Consider the following 13414-nt stretch of genomic DNA (forward strand, 5'->3'; position numbering starts at 1 on the left):
CTTAGGTGCTTTCTTTATTGTAGGTATGAAGTTAATGACTAAAAAATATATTTATAATAGATTAATAATTTCAATTGTTATATTATTATATCTTAATAAAATTTGCAACTTTATTGTTAAAGCATTTATTTTATACGATTCTCTTTTAATACAAAATTTTTTTTTCATAACTTCTCCATTTCCTCACTTTGCCATAATATTTAATAGAAAATTTACCGTAAACTTACTAATCTATGGTATGAAAGACGTCGAGTACTGTAATTTCTCGAGGAATATAAATTTATAGTTAGCAATTTTCGTATCGAAGCATTAATTTCCGGACTGGAAAAGTAACATACATCAGAAGAAGCACCGTTTGAGAAGAAAAGAAAATTGCAGCCATAGTGTTTCTTGCAGTCTTATAATAATGTAAAGTAAAGTATTCTTGCATGACATTAACATAAGCTTCCATCTAAATAAAACAAATGAAATTTTACAAGTAACATTCATAAATTGTCAATAATCTGATTGTTTTATTTGATAAAAGATTATGAAATTATACAAAAATGTAATCTATACCCTGCAATTTGTACTTTGTTAGTTTACTAATATTATTAGTTGGTACCTTATTATACAAGGAGGTTTAGATATTTTTTAAATATTACCTCACAGTTAGCATATTCTAGATGTCATATAATTTAATTTTTCTTGCTTTTTAATTCCTTTTATCTCAATAGAATACAGTACTCATAATGTCTCATTAAATCACGTAATAAAATAATCTGACTAAAAGAAAAAAATTATATTTAGAAATATTAATATTTATGCTGTATACATATTTACGCTATACTTCTTTAAATTTTGTTCTTATTAATGTAGTAAGTATCTTATTGCCAACTTAAATAATTTCATTCTTTTAGATCTCGTGATTGAATATATTATAATAATCTTTTTGTTTTTATTGTAAGCATGTTATAAACACTGTAAAAAGTTTTGTGTTTTTATGTATTATTTATATTCAATTATCAGAATGTCACTGATCAGTTGAAAGAGCAATTCAGGGTCTGAGTCATGCAACTCTATAAGAGTTTATTGATAATTACAGACCAAGGTTGCTGGAGCATAAAAGGTGCCGCCTTTTAACCGTTGCCTTGTTGCCCTTCGATGAATCGCAATGACCACCTGGCCGGTGTCCTAGCCTATTTCCTGCATGTATAAATCTTCATATAGCTACGATCGAACGTTTACATTGTATCGCGACCGATTTGGAGAACATTATCTCCAGTGGTGTGCTCGTGTTTCGAGGTAAAGTTCATTTTGTTCAGTGAATGAAGAACATTGGATTGCAAGGGTAGCTGGAACTTTAATGATCGTTATTTACTTGTAAAAAGTTGCGAATATTAAGGAAGGAAGAAATTTTGGAATTTTTACTTTTTCACACCTTGAAGAATGATTTTTTTAGAATATAGTAGTGTTGGTATAGTATATTGCAAGGTTTGGTTTTAATTATTGAACAAGTCTTATATAGCAAATTAATTCAAATAGAATATACATAAATTTAAGAAAATTTACTAAATATTTTTTCATATATGCAAAATATTATTTTGTAAATTTTACTTTTTATCAAATGATTTTAATAGCATTAAATAAATGCTATGTTTAAAATTAATTAGTCTAATTCAAGATCAACAAATAAACTCATAAGCAATTTTAATATTATAATTTAAAGCATAATAGACTGTAGATGTTTATGCATTTTTGGGACATTTAATATTAAAAAAATTTATAGAATGCATTTAATATGCAAAAATATATGAAATATTCAAAATAGACCATTTATCACGATATGTAGTAGATGAAACAAATATCTACTTAAATTCCATTTCTTTAATTACGTGTATATAAACATAAAATTGCATGAACATCTACAGCCTAATAATAAAAAAGGAAAAAAGTAGAAAATTCAAAACAGGTATAAATTACCTATTCAAAACATTTGTTTTTATCACGCCTATAACTTGCACGTGCGATAACACAAAGTATCGTATCCGGAGCGTACCCTCGAATCTTAAGTTTTATCGGTCTGCGAGTTGTTACGACCGGCTATTAAAGTTGGCGACTATTCCCCTGAATGCAGATGCACCCGCGTGCATTCTACGTGTTCATACTTGTCATCCTTGTGACCGATGGCGCTAGTTGCGACGACAATACGAAGTGGTACACAGGCCTACGTACCGTGCTTCAGAATTGTCCATTGGAATCCTGGAACAATTCAGGGCAAGATGAGTTTTTAGAGAAGTTTCGAAAATGCGTGCAGGAACATGCACTGGCTGCTTTGGATGCACTTCTAGTTGATGATATTATACCAGTTTTCGAGGGGCTGGATTTAGTAAGGTTTCACGAGGACAAGAATTTTACGGACAATTATAGAGAAAGGTAAACAAGAACAAAGAATTAATGTGTTCATTGCTATATGAATTGTTCATAGGTCAAAGAGGTTAACTCCACTTTTAGAAATTTTTGAAATGCTAATGCAAAAATACTCGGTTGATTATAAGTTACATGTAAGTTCAGAAATTTTCTTATGTAATCTTTTTATGCAATTAGCCGATTTGACAAATAAGAGGCTATTTATTTTTTGACAACCGAACATTAATCATGTACCTGGATAATAAAATTCTGAAACTTATAAAAGGTGGAGTTTTGGCCTTTCAGACGAATTGGATATTTTAGAATTAGATGTTCTCTAACTATAAATGATAATGTTTTAACTTTACTATCTTTGACATGACCTGAAATAAAAATTATATTTCTTTCTAAGGTTTATAAAAAGTACGATATTTTGTAAAATTTACATCTGCTAAAAAAGGTGAAATATAATTCCCAGAATACCCTAAAGAAAATATTAAATTCATAAAATAAACAATATCCTCTCGAAAGTAAAAATCTACACGATTTTAAAAATTCACTTCAGAATATTTTTACTCAAAATGAAAACTGGAAGATCCATGATATGAGAGTGATGCAGAGATAGAAATGTATAAAAAAAAGTAAAGAAATCGTAGATTTCAATGGATTGATTTTAAATATTTGAGGATCTAGAGAAAAATACAACCGACATCCGTTGCAGAAGTTTCGTGGAAGTTCGACTTCGGTTCCGAAAAGTTTTAGGGCGTGATAGTCGCCGTGGAAGCCCTGCGTTCCACTTCGGAACTTCTCAGCTTGCGAAATCGCATGAAAGTTAACTCCCTATTGATCATTTTATGAGATATCGCTCTTTTCTCTCCAAGTGTCGTTCTAATTATTATTCCCTTCATTTATAATTTAATCAAACGTCTTCTTTATAGAAACATTAGTAGTACAGAAACATTAATAGTATATAGAAATAATAATAAATAATATTTAGGCAAATATTAATTTTCTTATTAAAAGTAATAATTTTTAAACTACATAAATAATAATTTAAAAAGTTGTTGAAATTATTATTTTTATTCTTGGGAACTGTAGAAAATTCTTTTCTATTAAAAATAATTTTTTTACATTGCACAAATAGTAATTTAAAAAATTATAGATAAAGGATATTAATTTCTAACGTAAAAAATATTAGATAGATGTCTATTTTAAATAATTTAGTCAGAATTAAAATGAATAATATCAAAGTGAAACAACTGTAAAATATAAAAGATTATATTTGTGAAAATAAAACATTATTTTGTTAATTAAATTTATCAATAACTCAAATAATGTTCTCAAAATTGAATCAAGTACATTCTTGTCATTTATGAAATTACAATGTACTTGATCATGATTAAATAAAGAAATAAAATACAATTTTTCGAATTGTATCACTTCTATAGTAAGTAAAGTGTAGATATGGTAATCTAAGAGCAGTTATATCCAAAGCTTATCTTATTAAAAAATATTAAAAGTTTTTTGATACAATGTAAAGACCCGTTCTGTTGAGAAGTGTAGTTCATCTTTGATTTCCTTTATCCAATAGCTCGGTCAATATTAGAATAAGCGTCTAAAAGATTGCAGACCTCCAATCCCATAGAATTTCTGCAAATTTCTCTGTAAACTTGACGAACCTTATATCTGAAAATATAAATGTTTATGAACCTATGCAATTTTCGAAATGGAGAATTATATTCATTTACAATATAAGTTATAAGAGTGAGAATTATTTAAATTAATTTTATAGTTGATTTGAAAATTTTAAAAATTACTTCCAGGCTAAATAAAAAAGAGATTAAAAAAGAATGATATAAAATTAACGAAGAAAATAGTCAACATTATAAAAAGTCTATTTAAGACTATTAAATAAAATACTATTTAGATAAAAGATTATTTAAAATAGTCAACATTTTCCTATACGTTTCTTTTTATCAATTTTTATAAATTATATTTTGTATTGTAGAAAATATTAGTTGTTTATTTGTTTAAAATTTGTATAATATTCCTGTTGGTTATTATCGTTGTTCCGCTGACCTACGATGGTTTCCAACGGCTGTACACTGACACAAAGTAGTTACGATTTCGCCTCGCCCTATTTCTTGCGAACAGGAAAAATATCAGACCTTTAATGGAGCGCCGAAGTATTTTCCGCGGACAAATTTCAAGTCACGCAATCTCACGTGACAAGTAATCCGCGTTTAAGGGATTTCTTACTCAGCACGAGATTAACTTAATGACCTATTATCTAGCGTGTATTGAAATTGAAACTGATCCCGTTTGTTTTATAAAATCTTTTTAAGTGAACGATTTATTATAAAATTAGTTCATCCGTAAATCTGTAACGACAATAAATTAGTTGACATATTCAATAACGATTCAACTTCATATTTTTACAAAATTAATAAAAAAGAAAAATGTAAATATATAATACTTAAAATTATCTTTTTCTGTATATTTCAGTGAGATAGGGGATGATACCAATTGGACAGCCGTTATCGTGAAGCGATTATTACGAGTTTTACGCACTCATGTGTTCAAAGTCGACGTGGATTATCTGACCAATAAAATTATTTCTCTCCTTAATAATGAAGCAACCGATGTAGATAACTACAAATTCGAAGGTTTGTCCGTGTCCATTTAACTGAATCGGTAACTTCTGATTAATAAAATATCTTGCTGTAAAAGTAATCATTATCATGCAACAATCTGTAGCCGAGTAAACGCTCGGTACAAAATAAACAATCTAAATTTTCTACTGAAATTGAAAGTTTATTTAAAAAAAGTACAGCAAGATGTTCAACCAAAATATTCATCGTTGCATCCTATAGCTTTAAATCATCTATCGGACAAGTGATGGACTCCATCATGGAAAAAAATACTGCCTCTTTAAACAAGATCCGATTGCCAAGTTATTTTTGTATCTCAGTCACTAATTGGAAGTGATTATCGGATAAGGCGTGTTGCATCGATCGGAACAGCTAGTAATCCGAAGAACTAATGTCTAGTGATTAAACTGACTGCTGCAAGATGTCGCAAACAAGGCTCATTATGACGTTTTTTTGTCGTAGAAGCAGTGTGTGGCCTAACGTTGACACGTGGGAATTTCATAGAACATTCACTACTGTTAGTGCCATGACGATTGAATCGTGTCTAAAGCATTTTTACCGTGTTGTAATTCGTCATTTGTCCAATAGATGGCTTAAAGTTACAGAAAGCAATGACAAATACTTTGACTGAACAACTTGCGATAGCTTCTCATACATAGGCTCTGAATTTTACTGAAAAAATTGAACTATTCATTCGTACGCCTAATATTTCTTTTACGGTTTATAACTATATATGTACTTTTCTAATTATAGTACATTCAATTAATTGAAAAATTATAAAAGTATACTTAAGGGGGGATTTTCGTGTAAGAACAATACAAGTAAGTGACTACTATAAATTTTTTTCAGACTAACTACTGATTATATGTAATTGGACCTTTTTAGGGTTAAATAGATAGTTTTGACGTACGAATGTAACTTCTTTTATTTCTTCTTATTGCTTATTGTATATTATACAGGTCTTGCGATCGTCTTTGACGATGTAACCATTGCTGGTGTGTAGTATAGCATTTGTCACAGTCATCAGAATGCAAAAGTTAAGAAATTTTCTGAAAGTTAGATAATTTACGCTGAAATTGAAGCTACGTTTGAAAGAAAAACATAGAAGATCTGAAAGTTTTAGCTTTTATAAGAAAAATTTACTTTCATCGCCAGATAAATTAAGTTTATATTGTATATATTTCAGGACTGTATTCAGATCTTAAAAGGATTTAATCTCATATAACTAGCAGTTAGTATAAAAAAAAATCATGAAAATCACTTTGCTTTTATTGTTGTTGCACGAAAATCCTTCTTTAATTTGAGAGTGGACATTAACAAGCCACTTGTTGTCTCAAGTATCTCATTAATGATGCTCGTTTCGTTATCAGGCCGCAGGCATCGCCACCGTCGTAGACATAACCACATGGTGCCGCTGATGATGATGGGCTTCCTGCTGATGGGCTCGATCTTGATACCCATGGGTTTCCAGTTCCTCGCGGTTCTCGGTGGCAAGGCGTTGCTCTTGGCCAAAATGGCCTTGATACTGTCTAGTATCCAAGGTCTCAAAAAAATAGCAACAAATGGCGTTAATTATGGACTGTATCACGCTCACCCTGTGGCAGGGGGTTGGCACGATAGAAGCCATATAGAGCCTCCACATTTAGACTTACCTTTTCCACCGCCGCTTCATCCCTAATTAGATCATACATTTTCATCATTGTTTGGATTTTTCATCGATTGTTTGAATGGTTCCTCTTATATATGGGGTAAATTGTATGGAGCTTGGTAGACAATCTCTGGAATGGTATCTAAAAGACGTGACCATTCCTATTTGTCATTGCATTTATTGTCGTGGTTATTGTTATAGTGTTGAGGTTAACAATAAGCGATCTTGAAAGCACTTTTGATCACGAGGTTTTGGATTGTATGTAGTTTGTTGAGAATTACCTAGGTAGCTACTCAAGGTCACTGAAGAAGACTATCCCCGCCAATTATATTCTTACGGTTGTTGAATAAACTTGAACTTAATTTTGATTATTAAAATTTTTTAAAAATCTTTTAATTATTATATGATAATACAAAATAATTTATAAAACTAGTATAAATTGTTTACTCATTCATCTTAATTATTCATCTAACATTATTCACGTATAATTAATAACATTAGTGAATCGACAAGTAACTAGTTATAGAGCAATTTTGAATAAATAATATAGCAAATGATAGGGCACAAAATAGTACAATCGAATGATTTTCAAGTTTGTAAAATTTTTTTTGTTTACTACCAATCTTTTGCCTATTATATATGTATACTTATTGTAATTGTTTTTAATAATTTGTATCTTGTGATTTGTAAACTTTCATTAATAATATTAGTTCACTAAATTAGGCTTAGATAATTAATCTAAAAAATTATACTGTACTCTACAAAAAAAATGTTTTAAAAGATTATTTAAAATTCATTTTTATAAAGTCACCAAAATTTGCACTTATTAAATATGTTGTAACAGTGACAAATTTTTTAAAATATTTTCACAAACATTTCAAAGGGAGATAAACGCGTAAGTCAGCGCCGAAATCACTTGGTGGAATTAAGAGAACAAAAAGGGCTCTCTGTGGTATATTAAACAGCATTGTTATTACTGCAACCAAGTTAATATTTATTGAAATTGTAAACGAGTCCTTTTTTTCCTTTCTCTATGGATTGCATTCTGTTGCAAGTATTTGTTTAATCCTAAAAATAAGTGTAATTATTATAAGTGTAAGAATTAGATTCGAGGAATATCCACGCCTTATAAAGTAATTATTATGACAAAATAATTTAAATAAAACATGTTATACGATGATGTTCTATAAATTTCTTTTGCCTTAAAATTTTATACATGTATATATAAAATGATACGAGATTAGAATTATTTGAAAATGAGAGTTTACAATATAATAAGAGAATACGATAAAATATAATATAATAGATGTCAAATTTTATTAATTTATTAATACAATACATTTTTATAATTTTCAGTAATTCTTATTAATAAAATTTAGTGTCTATGTAAAATTTTGTTATATTAATAAATATATTACTTATGTCTTACTTTAAAGATTAATCATCTAATCAAAACTTTATAAGATAGCTTTACTTAACTATAAAAGGTAAAATTTGATAAATTTTATACCTGATTATAAAAATTTATTATATGTATCCTATCACCAGTAATATTTGCAGAAGTTAAACTTTGTCAGAAATACAGCCCTATTCCTACATTGTGTAACTCATGCATGCCAGAATTGCCAGAGGAACGTCAGTAGATTGTTCTACCCATGGGTAGACAGCCGTCACATTACATTATGGTTCAAGTAGTAGAAGTAGGTCTGACCATCGGCTATTGGAATTCTCAATCGCTCGAAGATCGAAGTTACAGAGCATTTTGTTTTCAATAATACATTCTCCAATTTCTCAAGATAATGATCTTGTTCTACAGATTTAATTATTTTTAAGAAATTTTAAAACTGTTACTAAAAAATTATCTTCGTTTCTTTTTTAGCCCAACTGAATTATTTTAAAATATAGTAATTTCTTCCTTCTTTCTGTGAAAAAATGTTTTTCTTCTTTTTAAATAGAAATTTTCACAGACACGTAAATAAATTCCTTTTAATCAGAATTAAACAAAATTAATTATAACATTTATTTAGAGATATGGAAATTACTTAAATTTTCTTTTTATAATAAATTCTTAGAGAAAGAAGATAGTACCATGAATTTCACCTCAGAATCAATTTTATGCGATTACACACTAATGACGTAAATTGATAGCCACAAGGAAAAGAAAGTGAAATTCAATTACGACATTTTGCCTGATAAGATAAATGTTTCACGATTTTTATTTTTACGTCTTCTTTTCATACCATTGAAATATAACGAAACTACCCAAAAATCACGTTTATCATTAAAAAAAATATATCAGTAATTATTATATAATTACATATAAATATAATAAACAATAAATATAAAAACTATCAAATGTCTATTATCTAAAAGTATTAAATAATTAAACTTTTTCCTCTTTAAAATTCAGAGTGATTATCAATTCTTCATAAAAAAATCAAAAACAATTATCATATTCACGTTTCTTAAAATTATCAAAGAGTTATTGATTTCTATTAGCAACAAGACCTATTACCAAACCTATGCATAAGTGACAAGTAATTAATATTTCGTTGATCTGTTAAATGGACAGCTTATGGTCGTTCGTGTCAGTATTAGCGACATTAAAGGCAGGCAAACAGAACAGAAAACTAAGAAACGTTTTACGTGATCAAACAATCGTGCTTTCCTAAGGGAGCCGGGCTCGTAAATCTCGCGGACGTGATTTAATAAAATTCAGATTCAGAAGCGTCTCAGTGAATAATTCAGTTTCCCATTGAACGCCGTTGAATCTATTCTTGTAGGACGACTAGGACATTTCGTATAATCGATACTTTCGTAAATACGTTGATTTAACGTTCTTATTCATGATCGATTAAAATATTTATTGCCACGTCTCACTTGCCATTTCAGACGACGTACATAGGATGCTTCTTTTCTTGATTTTGTCAGAATCCATTTGACGAGTTTTTAGTATAGTTTCTAACCTAAAATATAATTAGTACCGTATAATGATGAATATCTCATAAGTTCAGAGCACAATATGAAAGTTTGCAGGCAGTTTGAACATTAAGAGGTTATGTAGAATTTTATGTAAGATACGCGATTGGGTCACAGAATATGATATAGAAAAATAATGGAATGTATCAAAACATAGAATATAGAATATAGAATATATAGGGTGTCTCACCTAACTCTGTCACTTTTAGTTACTCTCTTATTTTTCACGATACGAAGAAATGTTTCAGACAAAAGTTGTATGGTAAGACTATTGCGTTGTAGGGGAACATACTATGCTTTTACATATATCACCTTGAGCTAACCGTAACACGTCCAGTAAAGGTAACATTAAAATTTCTAAATGGATGTTTCCATTTTCATTACATTTCAAAACACTACAAACTTGTGTCTTTTGACATTGAAATTCGACAGACCGATACAAGGAATTATCTAAAAATAACAGTGTTTTGGACACATTAGAAAACTGCAAGCTTATGCTTCGGCTATATCGATAATGGCATTATTAAAAACATCTTTATGTGTGTTCATGGTGAACATCGGATATAGTGAATTTTAAAGTTCATATCTCGATCACGGATAGTATAAAAGGCGGGAGTTAATAGTGTTTTGAAAATTTTTAAATATTAGCTACAAGAATAAGTAATGAAATATGGCGGCATCTATTTAATACAAGATAAAATCTCCAAAATTTTCAAGAAAGAAATTCCACAGAACAGGAATATAAATATACTAGAGAAGTCAAAGCATTTAAAAATCTAAAAGGAATAATGAAATGTAAAAGGTACAACAAATATTCAAAATAGAGAGGTAAACGTAATTAGTTAGGGAGGTCTGGTATTTTTTTCAAAAATATAGGCAAGCCGCAATCATTGGTAGAGTTTATGGCAATTACTAGCTCAGATAAACATCACGGCCAGTGGTCTTAATTAATCTTGGTCCCAAGGGGGATGAAACGTATAAACTACCATATTGTACATTCGGCATATATTCATCTTTCTCGCAGTTGGCGATACTAAAAGATCGTTGTTTTTCTCCTGCAGGAGGCCAATATCCATTGCACTTTACTTATTAAGCGTTAAACAATTTTCTTTCTTCTTCGGGGAAGTAGAAGGACATTGGGTTAATTCTTTTATTGTATTCTGTAGGACAGTATCATAAGTGCACACGCCTAGAAGGAGAGAAGTTTATTATGAATATAAATTACTTAATGTTAAATTTAATATTAATCATAAATATAAGTTACTGGGTTCTATTGCATAATTGAACTAATATTATTATTATTAGAGATCAGAAGTTACAAATTAATGTAATTTCATATTTTCATGTTTGATCTCAGTTTAATCGGTGATAATAGAGCTTTAAAGAAGAAAGGTTTGGGTGCCTGCCGTCGAGCAACCATTCATACATTGCTTGCGATATGTATTACGATGCGTAATAATAAATGAAGCACATTTGCCGAAAAAATTAAGATTATCACCGTTAAAAATACAAGTAAAACAGGATCTAGAGTCCAAATATGATAAATATAAATGAAAGTAATTAGTAGGATAAGTAGAGCTTTTTCAAAGAGCTCCATAAATTAATATATTAATGTAAACATTCAGGATTCATTTTACTCCATTATTAATAAAAGCACTCACATTCCACTTTTAATAAAAGAAATTCAAAGTTCTAAACATAACATTAAATAGTAATTTTATGCACTATGTGAAAATGGAGAGTCAACTCCACTTACTATGTTCGTCCTTTAAATTCTATAGCTTGTGCAAATGTGGCATACATAATATAATCAGTAATACGAGTGTCCTTCTGTTTTAAACTGCAGCCACAACATTATACTTTTCCCTTGTTATCTTCTAGACTCTAGACACTCGTTTGAGTTGCATTCATGTCTTTCTCAAAGATAAAATCATTAATTTAACCCACACACAGTAACTGAGAAGAACTTCATTAAGTTCAGTCAAAGAATCCTATTTATGTTTCAGTTCCATAAGTGTTATTTTTTTTTTTTTTTTTTGACAATGTAATTAAGCATCTTAGTAAACCAAAGCAATATTTTTTGTTATTAAAAAGCTGAAAAAACATTTAAATAATTTCTTGAAAGTAGAAGATATAAAATGGATTTTCTTTTTGCATGAGAGCTTTTTTCTTCAGATATTATTTCCTTAGGGACATCATTACAGAACGAAAGTCTTTCTTTGATTTACATACCTGAGAGTTAGTGAGCTTGAATTTTTCATGCTAGTTTTCTCTAATCAATGGTATTGCAGCAACTTCCATAATTATTTATTCCTATAAATAGATAAAAGCGACAATTTATTCAAAAAGACATTGTCCATGATTTATAATACACGGTTCCTAAAACAGTAGTCCCGTTGACAATATAAATTTCTATAAATATACCTTTCCAATATTAATTCTAGTTCTTCTTTTTAAGCTCTTAATTTTGTTTCTCAGTAACGATAGAAAAATTGATTTACTCTACTAGCGGACCGTGATACATGGGCTTTGAGGTCGGTAACTCCTAGATAATCTTAAACTATTTTTAATTGGTAGACTACGGATTTTTATGCATTTATGGGACATTTGAAAATACAAAAATACACAGAATTACATGTAAAAATGTATAACATTTTTAAAATAAGATTTGTTTATAATTTAAAGTTTTTTTCATATTTATAAAATTATAGATTTGCATAAATATATTTGCACAAATCTGCTGCAATATTGGCTTATTATAATTTATATTACTTTCTATATCTATACGTCTATCTTTAAATAGTTTTATGCATTGCGCATCTCTATTTTCTTAATTTTGTTTTATGTTCTTTTTGTTGGAAAGTAAAGCTCAATAACCAGATATACCACGTTTTTTTAGTGTACACTTATAATGGAGATACAGTTTATTGCGTTCACTGAACTCGCCCTAACGAAGTAATGAAAGAGAAAGAGCGAGAAATTTAGATCTTGATCATTGGCTCAATAAAACTAACAAGTCAAAGAATTAATCAACTTAAACCGTTTATTAAGCCCTCAAGTTCTTAAAAACGTTATCTCGCAATTACAATAATCAAGTGGACATTTTAAATAAATTTATTCCGTCCTATTTAAACAAAATCATTTATCGAGAAGGTTTCTTGTTATACAAAATTTTGCAAAAATATCTTGTAAAAATTCAAATACTCTACCACTTAATTATCAACAATTTTTCTCTCGCTTTCAATTCTCCAATCAATTAATCTCCACCGCCGATTTCAAGAAATTCTCGAGAACAACATCCCATATACATATAAATATAACAATTACATATTTCCTCCCTATCTTTGGAGATAACCATTTTTAATTTAATCAATCGATCTAAATTTCATTTATATTCTTATCCTATTATATTTCAATTTCCAAAATTCTACTTCCCAAATAACATTTCTTGCAACTTTCTCTCTCCTATCAATCTCGAAAATTCCATCTTCCAAATATCCTTATTCAAAATACTTTCCTCTCTTCTAATTATATAGCCTTTATCATTCTGTTTCATAATCCAGCTTCCTCTAACGAACACAGAAGGTCTTCGACTCACCGGAGAAAGGTGTGCAGGCGAACGTAGGCTGTTTTATCAGCGTTATCGTCGGCAGTTGCAAGCGTTTGGGGATGCGCAGCGTGGACGAATCGCGGGCTGGACTAGCGGCTATAAGAGGGACGCCGCGCGTCGCGACGCCACACAATCTCC

General features: G+C 29.5%; 1 protein-coding gene and 1 long non-coding RNA gene across 4 annotated transcripts; one reads left to right on the top strand and one right to left on the bottom strand.

Moving 5' to 3' along the window:
• Positions 1-1131: 1131 nt before the first annotated feature.
• On the top strand, positions 1132-7867 carry LOC126925954 (uncharacterized). 3 transcript variants are annotated; one of them, XM_050741973.1, is made up of 4 exons: positions 1132-1284; positions 2117-2415; positions 4894-5054; positions 6410-7867. In XM_050741973.1, exons 2-4 carry the CDS (start codon positions 2117-2119, stop codon positions 6715-6717), a joined length of 768 nt encoding a protein of 255 aa, XP_050597930.1. In that variant the 5' UTR covers positions 1132-1284; the 3' UTR covers positions 6718-7867. The 3 variants fall into 3 exon arrangements, with proteins under 3 accessions (XP_050597930.1, XP_050597931.1, XP_050597928.1); XM_050741974.1 differs by having other exon boundaries at positions 1270-1330; XM_050741971.1 differs by lacking the exon at positions 1132-1284 and having other exon boundaries at positions 1866-2415.
• Positions 7868-8899: 1032 nt separating this feature from the next.
• On the bottom strand, positions 8900-13363 carry LOC126925529 (uncharacterized). The gene is made up of 5 exons (XR_007713972.1): positions 13265-13363; positions 11899-11979; positions 11423-11760; positions 9857-10855; positions 8900-9653 (listed from the first exon to the last, which is right to left on the bottom strand). It is a non-coding gene; the product is annotated as an uncharacterized LOC126925529 (long non-coding RNA).
• Between the last annotated feature and the right edge of the window lie 51 nt (positions 13364-13414).

Source organism: Bombus affinis, chromosome 16 (genome assembly GCF_024516045.1).
Source record: "Bombus affinis isolate iyBomAffi1 chromosome 16, iyBomAffi1.2, whole genome shotgun sequence".
NCBI lineage: Eukaryota > Metazoa > Arthropoda > Insecta > Hymenoptera > Apidae > Bombus > Bombus affinis.

What these genes read in the sequence shown, in the direction of transcription:
- LOC126925954 (XM_050741971.1), top strand. Translation starts at nt 2,111, where the DNA reads ATGCAGATGCACCCGCGTGCATTCTACGTGTTCATACTTGTCATCCTT. An exon ending in ACGGACAATTATAGAGAAAG is followed by an intron (nt 2,416 to 4,893) that starts GTAAACAAGAAC and finishes TGTATATTTCAG; the next exon opens with TGAGATAGGGGATGATACCA. An exon ending in AGATAACTACAAATTCGAAG is followed by an intron (nt 5,055 to 6,409) that starts GTTTGTCCGTGT and finishes TTTCGTTATCAG; the next exon opens with GCCGCAGGCATCGCCACCGT.